This window comes from Sciurus vulgaris (assembly GCF_902686455.1).
Source record: "Sciurus vulgaris genome assembly, chromosome: 15".
Lineage (NCBI taxonomy): Eukaryota > Metazoa > Chordata > Mammalia > Rodentia > Sciuridae > Sciurus > Sciurus vulgaris.
Genome location: NC_136476.1, coordinates 19,468,650 through 19,486,873, shown reverse-complemented (window position 1 = coordinate 19,486,873; position 18,224 = coordinate 19,468,650). Strand labels below are relative to the sequence as shown.

At 38.5% G+C, this 18,224-nt stretch overlaps 1 protein-coding gene across 1 annotated transcript in view; it reads left to right on the top strand.

Moving 5' to 3' along the window:
- The first annotated feature begins 6,802 nt into the window (after positions 1 to 6,802).
- The window catches only part of PGM5 (phosphoglucomutase 5), a 218,759-nt gene continuing 207,337 nt past the window's right edge, over positions 6,803 to 18,224 (top strand). The window contains exon 1 of the mRNA XM_079112036.1: positions 6,803 to 7,564. Coding sequence (XP_078968162.1) covers positions 7,304 to 7,564 — 261 coding nt within the window. The 5' untranslated portion in view covers positions 6,803 to 7,303. The remainder of the gene's footprint in view (positions 7,565 to 18,224) is intronic.

Sequence of the window (18,224 nt, the reverse complement as noted above, 5' to 3'; positions counted from 1 at the left end):
GAAGAGAAACTTTAGTCAGATTTCCTTGGGTCTGTTGCCCTGGGTGTGTGTGTGTGCACGGCACTGCCAGCAGCTAACAGCAAGTCATTTGTGAAAATAAAGTAAACAATATGTTTATAGACATGGTGTGCTTTTTACAAACTCTGTAATTAGTGCTTTAAGAACTATCAAATTTGGAAACAAAACGTGTCCTTAAATTGGCACTTTTGACATTTGCTTCTGGGTAGCACTGTTTACTTTGCCAGGAGATACGAACATTATATTATTTGAATACTATTGGTGAGGACAGTTTATGCTTTGTGGGTTTAAGAATTTAATTCAAAGAATGATTACTTTAAATATTAAATATTTGTAGTATCTTCCAATGTTGAAATGTTTTATTTAGCATTTTTTTTGTGCTAATGTTCATTTCTTTTTATCTTACAAATGGACCAGGTAGAGATACTTTTTTAAAACACGTTTTTAAATTTTATAATCTTGTCATAATATGCTGGTTCATAATGATAAGTTATGTATTTTACCACCATATTTAAAATTTTTACTTTTTATCATATTGAGCTAACTGGCTGGAACTTCTAGTCCAATGTTGAACACACATGGTATCTCACTTCTGACTTAACAGGTATGCTTCTATAAGTTATGCATTTGTTACTAAATATTTTCAGCAGAAAACCACTAAAATTTTTTATATCATCCTGTTGCAGAAAAATGATATCTTGTTTATTATTATGGTCACTTAATATTTTTCAAAAACATGTAAAGTATTATGAAAATTAAAGAATAATATATGGATTCAATAATTACCAGTAATTGTTAGACATTCCATTTCCTTATTCCCAAATTGCAATGATTAATATCTGCCAGATACAAAAGGGATACCAAATTGTGGAAGGGAATAGCATCTTACGTTGGATACCTGGTAACACTAAGGAAAAAACATTATTGCTGAGCTCTGAGCTGTTCTCACTGAGGAGTAAGTCAGTCACATTTGTTGGGAGCATCTGAGATTCACAGGGATTTTGCTGCTTCTGGGAACATCTGGTTGATTTCAGCTCCTACATAAAGTTGGAAAAATCAATCCCATGATAAATGAAAAATGACCACCTTGCTGGAAAATAACTTGTATTTTCTGGCTTCAGAGGAATCAGTAACAGTGTAAAATTAAATTAGAAAACAATAAAGATGCTCAAGAGCTTGCCTTTGAAGTCGATAGTCATATTTTAGCCTATGATTCCCCAATAACTGGGACAAATCCTGGGTTAAAAGAGTGTGTTTGGAAAACTTTAGGTTGAAATTCAATGTGTTGGGTACATGGTTCTATTAGCTCAAGTTAATTTTTCAATTGGTGTGGCCTAACTTAGCTGTGCTCTGAGAGAATGAATTAAAGAAAGTTCAAATCTGATAGAGAAAGTGGGTCCAGCAGGGCACAGGGAACCTCTGAGGACAGTGATTCCTGACAAATGGACGATTAAAACTTGAGCCTGGGTTGGGCTACAGGAAGTGAGGATGGCATCTATTCACAGCTCTCCAAACCGGCAGATTCTAACGTATTATTTCACTTTCAGTCATGCAAATTCATTCAGACTTCACTACTAAAAAAAAGAAAAAAAAATCCATTCATAAGGCAGGAACACTAGCTTGTATGGTATATATATATTTGCTGTTCAACTCCATGACAAAGATGAATTTGATAGTTTTTTGGAAAGTACAAAGGAATGTTAAAATTTGTATCACAGAGATTGCATACACACACACACACACCCCCCACACACATACACACATACACATTTATATATTGGGTGCCCCTTTCTAGAAATCAAATATCAAAACCACAGAAGAAAAATTCTATGTAAGATGAGATTACAAATGACTAATAAATGCAATTTAAGCATGAAAAATACATTTCCTTTTTCATAAAGACCTAATTTATGTTCCTTTCAAAGTCTTTTGAAGTAGTCCAACTATTTGTAAAAGTATGGAGATTCCTTTAGAAAATAAAATTTTTTGTCTTATTTAAAATGAAGAACCTTAATGAGACTATTTCTAACCCATTTAAATAATCTACTGCTCTTTACCATTGACTTCAGTAAATATGATTTTTAAAAATCTTTAATAGCACCAATTCCTTAATTGTCACATGATGTCATGCTCAGTATTATGTCAAAAAGGTCAAACAGACATTTTACATGCCTTCCCTCAAAGTCAATACTTTCTGATATGGAGAAAAAGAATCATTGTTATTAGTAATGATGATATGTATATCAATAATTACTATTTTAATAATATTTTAGGAATGGTTCTAGTTAACAGAAGTAATTATTTTAGCAACTATAATAGTAATCATAATAATTGCATCACTTATTAAAGCCCTTATTTTGTGACTGGCATTGGGCAAGCAACTCTCACATACTGTCTCTTTAAATATTATTCTCAACCTTATGATGTACATTTCACAGATGCAGAAACTGAACATTAGAGAGGGTAGCCAGCTTGTTCAAGGCTGTACAAGTAGTCATTGATGAAGGTGGGAAACAGTTGAAGCCTGAGATACAAAGTCCCTGATACGAGTTCACAAGCATTTACCAGACACACATTTGCACCTTATATTGCTTGAGCATGCATTTCTCGGCCTTGTAGTGAAGGAATTGGAGAAGCAGCCGGTTCTATTGGAATTGCCACATGCTGTTTCACTTATTGGGAAACAGAAGGCTTAGTAGAAGGTATTTTAGGAGCTGTTTGAAATATATAGTTGACTTTTCCATCACCAGCAGGTGTTTGGGCAGATTAAAAAGGGACCTAGAGCTTCCTTGGAGGACTGCCCCGTGACATTTTTCCACCTGCTTTTCTGCCTCTTGTCTTGTACTTTTGGCATTTCTCTGCTCTTTGAGTCAATGAGTCAACAGCATGTTTTTAGCATTCCCTCTGTGCACAAAAGTGGACTGTGACTCAATAGGAGTCATATACTTCTACCATGGGCCAAATTGACATGGGCTTTCCTGCCAGCCAGCAAATCAGAGGCAGGAAATAAAGAAGAACAGAATATATAATATAAAATTTACATGCATATGCATAATTACATGTTACATATATATGTGATTTTATATTCTGTTCTGTATATCTATATCTTTATATATTAGTTTATGTCTCAAAATTATTCAAGGGTATTTTTTCTTAAATTAGGAAATTTTACCTGTTCCTTTTTGCATATTCTGACAAGATCCTAAACAGAATCCTAATAAAAGTTAATCTTTTAATGCCTCAAAAATTTAATAAAAGGAATCACAGAATGATGTAGGAACCTCAGAGATCTGAAGTGTTTCAAGGAATATTAATGTCCTTGATCTGTTTTTAGGTGTTTTGGAACAGGACCCATGGTCAAATAAAACCTGGAAATGCTTGGCTAAAACTGAATAGGTTTCTTTCCTGGAGAGCTTTACAGAGTTTTCAATATGCTAATATGCTTTGTGAACGAATGAGAAGGGATAGAAATGAAGTATTTAATCCCAAATTCTCATTTGGGAAATGCTGTAGTTTAGCTGAGCCAGCTAGAATATCGTCCACAGGAAGATTGGGGGCTGATGACATCCTGAGGGTAAGGGAGTCCCCAGGGGAAGGAGAACTGTCAGTTGCTCTCTTTCATGCCAGGAATTCTCAGTGTGATGCTCAGAGAAGTCTGAAAGGCATCCTTAGCCCAACAGGGCCACCCTGCATTGTGACACATGCTGTGAATGAGCATGGGAATCCAAGACCGTATTTATCCCTGACCCCATCTATGCAGGATATGAGTTGAGGGAGGTGTCACCAGCTCTGGTCACACAGCTAGTCGGGTTCTCTTTCCCTAAGCAAACCAGAAATAAAAGTTCAGGTTGGAAATACTAGTTTTAAAGTTAAGCTGATGTCATCTTTCTAGACCCTCTTAGAGCTTTTAATATGAAATGTGCATTGTGAAGCTCCAAGAATGTGGATGGAATATGTGGGATTTAAAAAGGTGTTTGGCCATGAAGTTCTTGCTTTGTGCAACATTTAGGAGGCACTAGTGTTCTGAAGAAAACCCCTTGGAAACATGGATCTCATTTTACCAATGAGCATCTATGGGCAAGACATTTCTCATCTGGGAAACCCTCTTAGTATTCCTTTCTCCATCATTGCGACAAATTCATTGGAATTAACTTGATGAAATTTGACAGCAGCTTTGAAGAGATTTTTGTTGCTGGCAAACCCTTTTTGTACATTTCAAGGAGAATTTACTCCACATATTTTAAGTTTTCATAGTTCAAAAACCACAGATTAACTCAACCAATTTTTGTAGAATATCACCTATGCCAAAGGTGCTATTATAATCTACAAAGAAATACACTGTAATTTTTTCTTTATAAGAGATTAATAATAATAGAATATAAATTTGATGGCAATAAATATGAACAAGTAGAATTTGTTGAATCCATTTCTGTTTATATTAAGTGCTTGATCTTCCCAACAATTTATGAGGCAGAGATTACCATAATCTCCATTTCATAGTAAGGACACTGAAGTTAGGAAAGGTTGTGGAATTATTTCAAGGTCACATGTAGCTAGTGGGGAGGAAACACATATGAACATGTATATGTGTGTCAGCTTGTGAAATATTCTTTAGGAGAGATGCAAGCACTATATGAATTCAGAGAGGAGAAAAATAATTTGTAGAAGACTTGATCAGTGAATTTCAAGCATCTGTTTGGCAATTTCTGTGTACTGACTCATCTCTCCTTCCTTTGGGGGAACACTGCCCCCTTACTTTAAAGAAACTCTTTTTATCTTTGCATTGCAATCTGCCTATGTGGTTGGGTACATTGCTTCAAACTGACTGACCAGAATTTCTGCACTTTGGAATTGCCCAAAGAGAAGAGGATGACTTCCTGGATGGTAGAACAGTGAAGTCTGTTTTGTGGTATCCATTCCTTTTTCCTAGGATCGTGGCAGAAGCTGGGCTGTGGTAGGTGATGAACAGAGAGAGGGAAGAGCTGGAAATGGGGAGATGGAATTCTGGGGGGCTTGTGGGTATCTCTGAGGCTTGCAAGTAGTGTCCTTGTCTTTACTAGGACACAGGACTCACCGCATCCACTCTTCTTCTGAGAATGACACTATTCTTTGCAAAATGAAATGTCATTAGAAAGTAATTTTAGAAAACCTTAGGCCATAGAGATGTGCATAGATCATTAGAAGTTCTGAGGTTCTATTTGGTGCTAAGCAGAAGGTCTCTCAAAGACACAAATATGAAGTTAGAAACTTTACAGAGATGAACTCTGGGAGACAGTGGACAGAGTAGAGGAAAACAGCCCCTTAAAGTATTATTTTTAACAACTGTCCACTGAAAAATTATAATTGAATATATTATGGTATACAATGTGATGTTATGGCATATGCATGCAGTGTGGAATGATCAAATCAAACATATCTGTCACCTCAAATATCTATTTTCATGGCGAGAACATTTGAAATTACTTTTTTGACAATTTTGAAATATTAACCATAGTCACCATGTTGTACAATGTATCTCAAAAAATATTCCTCCTAACTGAAAATTTGTACCCCTTGACCAACATTTCCCTACTACCTATTTTCCTCCAAGAAATCTGTTTGTTCCTGTTTATGAGAATGGCTAGAAAGGTTTCAGTTGATGGCTTCAGTTTCCGCATCACACTTCAATGTTAATTTTTTAAAAAGGAGGGGCAATACAAAAATTTGGCAATAAAAGTGCCACCTTGGTTACTTTACTGACCTCACAAATACCTCTTCTTTATCATTTGAAAAGCTGTTGAGGGACATGAATACCATACGTATCTCTTTAAATTGTTTTCACCCTCCAGAGAAAAAAAACAGATGCAAAGCCTTTTTTTGCAAGTATGAGTTATTACTCACAGTTCATCTTACTATGATCAAACATTTTATAACCCTGAAGCAAGCAAGTCAACTATATTCTCAGGATGTGGACAATATTTGGGAAAGGAGAGCGGCAGGAGATTTCAGAACAACAGCTTTAGTGAGTGTAAAAATGTCTGAGGGGTGATGGGAGATAGAAGCAAAACTGAGAATTGTTTCTTCCCTCTTTAGATTCTATCCTTTTCTCTTTTCATTCATATTTTCAATGGAGATTTTGTGGTTTTGAATTTTAGATAAGTGAGTTTTATGGAGAGAAGGGAGAATATCTCCAACTCCTGGAGAATTATAGGATGTATAAAGACCTAATACAGAACCAGTATAGTAACTGGTAACCAGTTCTCTTTTAATTTGGCTATGTTCATTCCTGATAGGACATTAAAAAGGGCTTTAGCCTCTTCCTCTTGGAAATGATTAAGGGGGGGTGTACAGTTCAAAAGTGTAGAGGGATACAGTGTAAGCAAGGGTGTTTCCGAGCAGAAGCATGGGATGAGAAAGGTATGAAGAATAAGAAAATATGTATCTGTATTGCTGCTGTTGCAACTACCACAACAAACAAACAATGAAAAAAAGAGTTTCCATACTGCGAATTGCCTTGAGAGAGGCTGACGAAAGTGGAAGTCTAGGGCGGGTCCTACTGGATTAAAAGGGCCTGACAGTGTGTGATTCCCTGCAACAAATGGTCATGATGGGTGTGTATATACACATACAGACACACATGCAGCGCCCAGCCTCCAGTTTCACCGCTGGCAGAAGATAACAATTCTCAGCTCGCCTTTCCAAGGTTATTTTTGGCTAGGGCTGTTGCTGATGGCAAAAGGTTTCAGCCCCCTCCCAACTCCCTCCCAATCCTTGTTCCAGAGAGAAACTTGTGAGTGTACTCTGTTAGTTCGCAGGGAAACCAGGAGTGGGAAGGTTAAGGCGCCAAGGGTGCGGGAGCAGACTGAACCCTGCTCAAACTCTCACCCCAGGCTATTTTCTTGAGGAGTGTGTGCCTTGGAGAGAGGCAATCTCGGGGATGGCAGGGGGCCAGACGCAGGACAAGGCGTCCCTGGTGGGTTGGGTAGCTAGCTGGCACTAGAACCCAGCTTTTGTGACACTCCAAAACGTGAGACCATCCGGGAAAAGAAACCCAGGACAGTTCAAGCGATCAGGCTACAAAAAGGTTGGGCAGGAGTAAGCTTTGTCCTAAGGTGGAAGTGGAACTGCTGGGACAGCTCAGGGAGGGGCAAAGAGGAGGAGCTGTCGGTGCTGGGCCCGCTGGGGAGGGGGCTGGGCGCGAGGCGGAGTCCGGGCTCACCGCCAGGCTGGTGGGGGCCTGGCGGGTTGCAGATTCCCTGCGGCTCACGAACTCACGGAGCCGCAGCAGGACCGGCCAGAAGGCGCCATGGAGGGGAGCCCCATCCCGGTGCTGACTGTGCCCACAGCGCCCTTCGAGGACCAGCGGCCTACCGGCGGCGGGGGGCTGCGGAGGCCCACTGGCCTCTTCGAGGGTCAGCGCAACTACCTGCCCAACTTCATCCAGAGCGTGCTGTCATCCATCGACCTGCGCGACCGCCAGGGCTGCACCATGGTGGTGGGCAGTGACGGCAGGTACTTCAGCAGGACGGCCACAGAGATCGTGGTGCAGATGGCCGCGGCCAATGGGGTGAGTGACTTGGATGCCCCTTGCCTGACTGCACCGCTGCTGCTAAGCTCACCAATGCTCACTACGCGGGTTCCCCATGACCTGCGGGGCCCCACCCCTACCTGGCCTCTCTCCCTCCAACCTCACACTATCACCGCACGTGTGGACTACCAGGCACAGCCCCGAACCCAAACTCATCATTGCCCTGAAACATCCCCAGTCACTCATCGCCCTGGAAATCCAGAGGGGTCTCGCCCTTCTTTGAGCTTCCAGGCATCTTCAACCTGCCGTGCAGAGCATTGCTCGCCTCTGCCCACGTCCTGCACCTGCTTGTTTTTCTTTTCAAACTTTTATTCCTCATCCCTTTTCATTTCACCTCAGGCAGGTCTGGGTTTTAAAGTTGTCCCAACCGTGTTCACTACCCGCACAGACTTCTTTCCGAGGCTTCCAACGTAGTTTTCCATTCTGTGTCCTTTTTGCTTGTAATCATTCTCTTCACCCCTGAATCTTGACTCTGCCAAATTTAATTCAATTGTGTGTACACACACACACACACACACACACACACACACACACACACACACAAAGAGGGAGAGAGAGGGACAGAGAGTCGAACCCCTACCCAAAACTTTGGGCAAGAGGACCCCAAAGTTTTGTTTGTTTTAGATAATTGGTTCTTCAACCCAGTAATTATTTAATGATTAATTAGGTTGGGGTAGGGATCTGGTAGATCAATTTGATGCTATACAGCCTGGACTCTCAGCTCCTGAGAAACACATTTCTAAGTAGTCTGAAATGAGAAGGGTAGTGACTTTCTTGAAGTAATTCCCAACTCCTCTCCCATTTGCCTTTGGCACATGACAACAATTCATACCTCTTCCTCTTCAGTTTTCATCCTCATTTCCGCTCCTTTCTCCCACTGCCTCTGCAGTCTTCTTTTACTATTTGAATTTTCAGATCTTGGATTTTTCTCCTTTTGCCTCCTCCTCACTATATAGCAGTTAGAAGCACCTTCAGACATACCCCCACACCCCGAATATCTTCCACCCAAATCTGGCAGCATCTCCAGGATGACTAACTTCAGGGTCTCTGAACTATCTGTGGGAATTCCACACTGTTTTTAAAAAGCTAATTCGAGCCTTGTTAATGCAACCAGACCCACATCTATAGAACTTTTCCTTGAGTGAAATTTCTTTTGAAAATGTATAAATGAGCATGAACATATTTAAAAGTGAAACTAAATAATTATCTATCATTTAGATTTTTCTCCTTCTTTTCCAGACTTTTCCTTTTTTCTTATTTCTTCTTATGTTTTAACCATATAGGGTTGTTCATGCTTCATATTTGTCTACTTGGGTTTTCCTTTCTCAGTGTTTCAGGAATAGTGAAAAAAGACTTTTATTTTATTTTTTAAATAACCAAAAGCAATTAGGAAAAACAGGGCCAGTGGTGTTGGGATGGGTGATAGAATTGTGATATTTGGCAGATGCTGCTGCTGCAGATATGAGGTCCCTGTTTGTCGCTGGCTCCTGGGATTGATGAAAGTTGGCTAGAGTCAGAAAACTGGATGGAGGTTGAAAAATGATCTTTCACTCTTGTCTGACAAAGTTATTCCCATGAAATCATGGAGGATAATGAGCCTTGGGAGAGCTATGACAGCAATCTATTCCTTCCTGGGTCAACTCTTTCAAGGAGTGTGAGAAATATAGCCTGTTCAATATTTAATCAGGATGTTTTTGAAGCTACACTTTATCATAAGGACTCTTTAACCTCTTATGTCAATGGGTCTTCTCTGATCAACACATTTTTTTAACATTAAAGATGGAGTTGTTCACTTTAGGAGATAACATTTATTAATATATGCTTAAAATTTAACCAAGCAGTTGTTTTGAAGGATAGAATGACTGAAATTCACAAGAAGCACCAACTATAACATAATCTGAAAGTACGCTTTCTAAGAGGGGTAGATGTGGCAGAAGGAATGGTAGACATTTTTCAGAATTTCAAGCAATCCAATTTAACCAATCTTTTACTCATTTTGTTCACCATTTTGGGACTTGTGCTGAAGTTGAGGTGAATAGGCAGAAGGTTGGCTTCAGGAGAAACATGTTCTAGAAATTCTGAAAAATTACAAGCAAAATTGGTCTTGAATGATACAAAATTAGTGGGAGTGCACTTGTTTTCTGATTTGGTGTACTGAGTTAGCAATGCTACACCTCGATTCCAAATAATTTGGCCTCTTTGATTTCCTACTGAATATTCATAAACAGGATAGAAGAATAATGGAAAACTGGAATTTATTCTTAGAATTGGAAACTCTGATTGATTGAACCTCATTCTCTTTCTGAAAATTTTTTGATTTTGATTGAAAAGTTAATTTTACAAAGAAATTTCCTATGAAAGAACATACTTGGTCTTTGATAATATAAATTCTGGAGAACAGAAGAACGAAATTACTGAATGATATCACTTATGTTTTAATATTGTAAAGTCTGTAGTAGATTTACTTCAAACACGTACCTGCATTACTTGGGATTTAAAAATCATTATTTTTAAGTTATGAACATTTCAAGGTTTGATAAAAGTGGGGAAACAAAATTAATGACACCCATGGGTCCATAACCTAGATTGTACATATTTTATAATAGTTTCATGATTCTTTATGGCTTAAATATTTTCAAGTATATTTTTAAAATGCCAATTACCTCTAAATTCTTCAATGTGGATCTTTAAAAATGTTTTTCTTTATAGCTATAATATAATCCCAAATGAAGTAAAAATGTTTTCTTTATGTCCTTTTGTCCCTGGTCCACATTCAGATTTCTTCAGTTACTCTGAAACATCTTAGATGTTTTGATTCTACTCATCAACGAACACACATTGCATTGGGTTATTTATTTCAAGATTCTTAACCTAGAAAGTAACTATTGTATGTATATATTTATTTTTATCTGTTTATAAAATTGATTGTTGAAGAACCAGGTCAGTTGTCCTGTTGAAGGTTCCCTCTTCTGGAATTTTCAGATTGCTCTCTATGGTGTCATTTAAATTTTCACACTCTCCCCTGTTTTTCTTGTTAACTGGACATTGGTTCTAAAGGCTGGTCTTTGTCCATTTTGGTTCACTAGAGCAAAATTCCACAAGGTAGATAGCTCATAAACCACAGAAATCTATTTTGCAAAGGTCTAGCGGCAAGGAAATCCAAGGGCAAGGTGTGAACTGGTAATTTGGGTGTCTGGTGAAAGTCTATCTACTGGTTCATAGAACGGTGCCTTCTTGCTATGTCTTGCTGGGACTGGCTAGCTTTCTGGGGTCTCTAGAAGGACACTAATTCCAATCATGAGGGATTACACTCCATGCTCATGACCTAATCATCTAAAGATCTTACCTTCTAATTCTTTCACCTTGGGGGCTTAGGATTTCCACATGTGAGTTTTGAGGGGACATAGCATTCAGCCCCATTATAAGGCTTGCTTAGCTTTAGGTTTGATTTTTTAAAATAAGGATATTTCATTATAAGAAATCATAATCTCTGACTGTCCCAGTATGAGAGATGCAAGATGGGTGCAGAGCTATGGTGGTCACTGCCCCTGTCCTACCTTATTTGCCCCCTTGAGTGGAGCCAGCAGCAAGGGGTGAACTTCACGCTGTGTGCGTAGACAGTTCCTAATCGACCTTTACTCACATTTTTATTATTCATTAATGATCACTTCTTGAGTTGATTATTTCATTAGGGGTTTCAAAATAGCGACTTTCTAATTCACTAACTCTGTTAGCTGATACTTTCTTATCAACAGGACATTTTCCTCACAGCTGCGCTATTTGGTCATCCTGACACAAAGTTCTTTTGTTTCTTTCTCTCTCCTCTTTTTAATTAGAATTTTTAGAGTAAGAATTTGATGAAATAGCTACATCCACAAGTTTTATGACAAATGGATTTTGTTTTGTGTCACTTTTGCTTTTTCTGAATACCAGCATGGATACTTGGATTTTTGTGTTTTCAATTTCAATGGATTAGTGAATAAATAAAAGATATTTTACCTGTTTTTTTTTAATAGTTTTTATGTTGCTTTGTAAACTTATCTATTTTAATTCACCTTTAAATATATAAACTAAGGCATACCATGTAAAGTGGAAAAATAACCACCATGTACAAATAACTAGTATCATTTATAATTTAAGTAATTTACAAAGCTTTAATTTGTAACTAATTTTTTTTGGTAGTGGGGATTGAACCCAGAGGTACTTTTCTACTTGAGCTGTATACCTGGCCCCCCCTTTTTTTTTTTTTTTTTTTTGCGGTGCTGGGGATTGAACCCAGAACCTTGTGCTTGACAGGCAAGCACTCTATGAACTGAGCTATATCTCCAGCCTCCTTTTCATTTTTGAGACAAGTATTCACTCAGTTGCTTTGAACTTGTGACTTCCTGAGTCTCTGGGATTATTGGTGTTTGCCACCATGCTCAGCAACCAATCAGTTTTCTAGTGTGTGCTATATTTTCTTCTGCTTCAGTCCCTCTTCAGTGGCTTAGATCCTCTATGTATCAATTTATTCCAATATCTTAAAGAATTTTAAGAGTTTAGTGCAACACAATGGTTACAAGAATGAATGTTCCATTTTCTGGTTGGTCCCCTGCAACTAAGAGCAATCTCTCAGTTTCTCCTTGTTCAAATCTTTGTTAGCACTGAACTGTCTTTAATGTTGGGCAGATAACAATACTGTGTCTGCTTCAAAATGTTTCTGACCTTTTCTAAAGTCTTCTTTCTCTGCCAATGACACTCTGTAACATTACTGTCCAACAGAAATTTCTCTAATGATGCAAATGTTCGATTATCTGCATAGTCCTACCCACTAGCCACCTGAGACTCTAAACACTTGGAAGTATCTGATGCAACTAAAGAAGTGGATTTTGCATTTACTTAATTTTAATAAACTAAGACAAATTAGATAGGCACTAGTTAGTATCTACTATACCAGACAGCATAACTCTATAACTGAGCATGTAAAACTTGTTTGTATGCTTGTTTTAAAAAATGGAGCTGGACTGTTAAAACCAAAAGTAACCATGGGCTAAATAAGGCACATCACCAAACACTATCAACACACATCTGGCAAGTCCAAACCAGATTTCTTCATGTGCTAACCACAGACTCTTTGACCTTCAGCCTTGGAGGTAATAGGTATAGTAGAAAAAGCTCTGTAGCCACAGTCAGAGGGCTGCCCTTCTTTCTCTTGCTCTGCCATGCAATTTGGAGGACAGATGCTTTAACCTCTTGACATACCTAGAAACCACTTGTTTCCTCATCTATGAGTTTGGTATGACAGCATCACTGAATTATTCAAGGAATCAAAGGAAGCACTATTTATGAAAGTACTTTGTAACATCCATAACGCTAATAGGAACAAAGGAGTATTGACAACTGAATATAACTCAGATAATTATGACTCTATGTATTGAATGAAGACTGAATATGCCCCTTGACAAGCAACTTACATTTCTGTTACAAGGCTTACCTCTATTGCAAGTTTTAGCCAAAAGAAAAATCTATTTGTTAATGAGCTGTACTGGCCATATAATGCCAGCAATGATAATCAATGTTAACAGGGCAACTTACAGATTTCAAGGACTTGTCAATGTTAGTGAAATCTAGGGGTGAAAGTTGAACCACAGTGGGATAAGGAAGGTGGATCAGCTGGGAACTTAATGCCCTCCAGACAGATGCTTGCATGAGTTGTATTTGATTTGAATGGCCATGAAAAGCTAGTTGCTCCAAAGAATGATACTCTTGGTTTGGCATTTACTATACCCATCTAGGGTAAAATCTTGGTGTGGCTCCAAAGATAAGGAGCACAGATTTAGAAACGAAGCAAAGATGTGGTAGACTGAAGTTGGGAGGGCCGAAGAGGGAAGTAAGAGAGGGAAACCTGTGCTCCAATACCTAGCTTGTCTTTCCTGGAATGGATCTGGAAATCTGGGGTTGGGTGGCTTGAGACTTGTCTCTAGGAGGGAAAAAAGAACTGAGAGGTGATTGTGCTGTATTTCCAGTGGTGCTCACTACAGAATAGGAGGACATAATGAGCTACCAATATCTAGACATCGGCAAGGGCAGGATTGTGATACCTTAGTAAACCCTAAATGGTCTTCTCTTTCTTTACTTTGTTCCCCTTGCTGAATGGTTGTCCCTGAGCCATGGAACTAGACAATCTGTAATGTGAACAACAGCAAACTTTAGGCAGCCCTTAACTCCATCCATCTCCCTGTTCAGGCCAGTGCATTCTTGATACTTTTAGCCTTGAGTCTTTATTCACTCTTTTTATGGGGAAGTCAAAGGAGTGGGAGAGATTTGGAGAACAGCTGGGCTCTCCCAGTTGCTGGTGTGGTTATTTTAAGCTTTGTTTAATGTGTCCAGAGACCCAGATGGCATTTTTAACTAAGCTGCTTTATTAAATCTTGTGATAAAACATAATGATGTTTATTGAAAAGGCAGATACACACCAGCAACATTATGTGTGAAATTTATCCTGAGGCTGTCTTTCTTTCTTTCTTTCTTTCTTTCTTTCTTTCTTTCTTTCTTTCTTTCTTTCTTTCTTTCTTTCTTTCTTTCTTTCTTTCTTTCTTTCTTTCTCTCTCTCTCTCTCTCTCTCTCTCTCTCTCTCTCTCTCTCTCTCTCTCTCTCTTTCTTTCTTTCTTTCTTTCTCCCTTCCTTCCTTCCTCCCTCCCTCCCCTCCCTCTCTCTTCCTTCCTTCCTTCTTTCCTTCCTTTCTCTCTCTCTCTCTCTCTCTCTCTCTCTCTCTCTCTCTCTCTCTCTCTCTTTCTTTCATAAAACATCTGCTCTCTTTGATTCCTTCTTGAACTCTGGAAGTTTGTTAGTTTCTGTACAGACTTGAAGACTAGAAGTTGGAACCCACTTTTGGGGAAGTATAAGCATAGATATTGAATTCATCAACTTTAACTCATTTTTGGATCCTGCACATTCTTCTTTTTTAAAATTTGTTTTAATTAGTTATATATGACATTAGAGTGCATTTTGACACATCATATATAAATGGAGCATGATTTCCCATTGTTCTGGTTGTACATGATGTAGACTCACACCTGTCATGTAATCAGATGTGCATAAAGGTAATAATGTCCAATTCATTCTACTATTCTTCCTACCTTCATGCCCCCTCCCCTCCCTTCACTCCCTTCTTTAATCCAAAGTACATCTATTATTCCCTGCCCCCATTATTGTGAATTCACATCTGCATATCCCAGAAAACATTCAGCCTTTGGTTCGTTGGGATTGGCTTCTTTCATTTAGCATGATATTCTCCAGTTCCATCCATTTACCTGCAAATGCCATAATTTCATTCTTCTTGAAGGCTGAGTAATATTCCATTGTATATATGTACCACATTTTCTTTATCCATTTATTTGTTGAAGTGCACCTAGGTTGGTTCCATAGTTTAGCTATTGTGAACTGATAGCAGTATTCTATAAACACTGATATGGCTGAATCACTGTAGTATACTGATTTTAAGTCCTTTGGGTATAAACAAAGGAGTAGGATAGCTGGGTCAAATGGTTTCTTTCCAGGTTTTCTGAGGAATCTCTATGCTGCTTTCCAGAATGGTTGCACCAATTTGCAGTCCTATTTGTGCATCCTTCTGTTAGACAATAATGTGAAGAAACACTGTATGAACTATGGACCAGATTATTTGGGACTAATAGGCAGGGAAAAATAGGTCTAAATGGAACAGGGATTTAAAAATTGAAGATAGAAAGCTGGGGCTTCAATGTCATGCATCAACTGATGCTATGAGAGTTAATTTGAAAATACTCAAGATTTTGCCAGTATACTGCCACTGCTTACACTTGCATAACCAATGGGAAAGTTTTAGGTCCTTTTATCTGATTTGACTCAGTTATGAATAAGAGGGTATGTTGAATATATACAAAATTTGTTGAAATGAAAATCTATATTCTCTGAGCCTTTAAATATCTTTTATTCTTTATGTTTTTTAGTGACACCAACTTCTGGAATAATGTCTGTATTTATATGAAAAGAACATTTTCAGAAACATTCAGCCTCCAAAAAAGTTATTTTTCTTGGTCTGAAGTCATAGAAGTTTTTGACTTTTCCTTTCTCTTTCCGATTCTGTACTACAAAGTAATTTTGCACAAATATATTTAATTGTTGTCTTTGTATTGTTTTCCTCTAGTAAGAGTCTGTTTTTTAGCTAGGAGCATCTAATTTTACATTTAGGGATCTCTAAAAAGGAAAAAAAAAAATCTGAAAACAGAGGACCAGAGTTGATTCTATGTGACAAAAATTTCATAAAACACTGGGAGGAGATTTTTATAATAAATGGTTCTTTTCTGCAACACACAAAAATCTCTTCCAAATAAATAAGAAAATTCAAACAATTCATATAAATATCAACAATAAACAGATGAAAATGTGATCAACCTCATTAATAACCAGATAAATATAAATAAAAGCAAATCATTGATTTTTTTTTTTTAATGGAAAATACCCAGAATTGATGTGGCTATTGGAAGGTTGTATCTGTAACACTGTTGATGGAAGTTAAATAGATACAACTTTTGGTAAGGCAACTGGCAGTGTTTATCTAAATTAATAGAATACTTGTCCAACAGCTTGTCCCTTAATCTAAGAATCTATCCTATAGATTTTCTAGTACAAATATACAAACCTATATGAACAAGCATGCTCACTGCAGCATTTTGCTAAGAAAAACCCCAGAAGTAATCAGATGTTCAATAGTGGAGAGCAGACAAATGATTGACACAACCACACAAAATCATGAAAATCTATAAACAAAGGAGTTAGATCTGTATGTGGTATGAGAAAGATGTGGATGAGAGCTTGTTAGGTGACAAATAAATAAAAGCAGTAAGTGGAATAGGGCACATAGCATGATCCCATTTTTGTGTGTATGACATAGGCACAGAAAATAGGGTTGGAAGAACATACTCCAAGCAGTCAATTCTGTGTATGTGAGCGTGTGTGTGTGTGTGTGTGTGTGTGTGTGTCTGTGTCTGTGTGTCTGCATGTCTGCATGTGCACATTGTGGTCTTAGAAAGAGAATCCTTTTCCTTATTACGTCATATACTCCTCTTGGTTGAAACAATCATTCATGTACATGCGTAACTTTCATAATTAAACACATCAGTGAAAAATGATGAAGGTAACCAGGCATGGTGGCATTAGCCTGTAGTCCTAGCTACTGGGGAGGTTGAGGCAGGAGGATCTCTGAGCCCATAAGTCTGAGTCCAGCCAGGGTACCATAGTGAGACCTTGTCTTTCAGGGTTTGTTTGCCATTTTTGAAAAAATTAGGGAAATAATACTTGCCCCCACATCTTCTCGGGTTGTTGGGAGGATTAAATGAAGTAATGGAGTATTAAGATCTATTTTTATATCTCCATAGAACACAATTATTACCAAAATATTTTGCACTGATTAAAATTAAAAAAGGATGTGTGCGTTTTTCAGTTTAGTTGCTTTTCTAGCCAGGAGGCGCCTGTCGTAGTGGTGATCACAGTTACTTCGGTGAAGCTTCCTCAGGACATTTGGCATTTCTCCATGTTGTTGACGAAGGCTGGGGTGGTGACTGCTGAGGCATGATACCCCTGCCCCCGTGCCTGCATGCACATGCACACCCACCTTCTCGTGGCCCTTGAGGTAGAAGCAGCTGCTGCCATGCAGACTTTAACTCCATGTGAACGGCTTTTTAGCATGGTCTGTGCCTTATCTCCTGTGATGACTGGGCCAAGTCAATGGGTGCATTTGTGCCTTAAACCTTTCTGAGGATCAGGGCCCTGCCCCCATGCCTGCCTGCTGCCCCTTACCGAAGCCAGATATTAATCTGCTCATTTCATGAGGATTTTCAGTCCTAATGGACTGGGCCATGTGAGAGATTACTGAGAGGAAGAGACTGAGCAGAGGCTCAGAGACTCCACACTAATCTGCTGAGTGGTCTGAAAATGCACAGCTGTGGGAGCTCACCACGCTTTCAAGCATTTTGTCAGGGGGCCTGTTCCTGCAGCCCTGCTGAGTGTTTGGTTAGGAGGCATAATCTTTTTTTGGACAGGATCTCTCAAATGTAAAGTGACAGATGCAAATGTGGAAGACCCAGCTTGGCCGTCATAAATAACAGTAAACTGTTGAATCTTGTTGAGTTGTAAATCTATGATTGCTAGAGGTCCGTAGGTCACTGGAACATAGTATAAGGGGTGGGTGCACTCAGCAAATGGGCAGCTCTTATTTCCCAACCAGACGGAAGCTGGTCTGATGTGATTTATTTAAAAATCTGTATAAATGTATTTTAATTGGATATGAACACTACTCAGAAAAACATACAGTTCTAAAGAAATTTAAAAAAAAATCTACATACATGCTCTACCTATAATATGCACCTGAAAGGGTGCTGAAGATCCTGAGATTTTGTTGTTGCTTTGTGTGTGCATGTGTGTATTCCCAAAATATTATCTCATATATATGTATAATATCCATCACTTATAAAAGTGGCATTTAGTTTAACAGGTAGCATATGCATGTGCACAGGAATCTAGCCTCCTTCTCCATACCCCACAAAGCCCTCTCTTCTTTCCTGGATATAATTAAAAAGAGACTAGAACAGAGGCCCATGTGTCAGAAATGTTTGAAGACTAC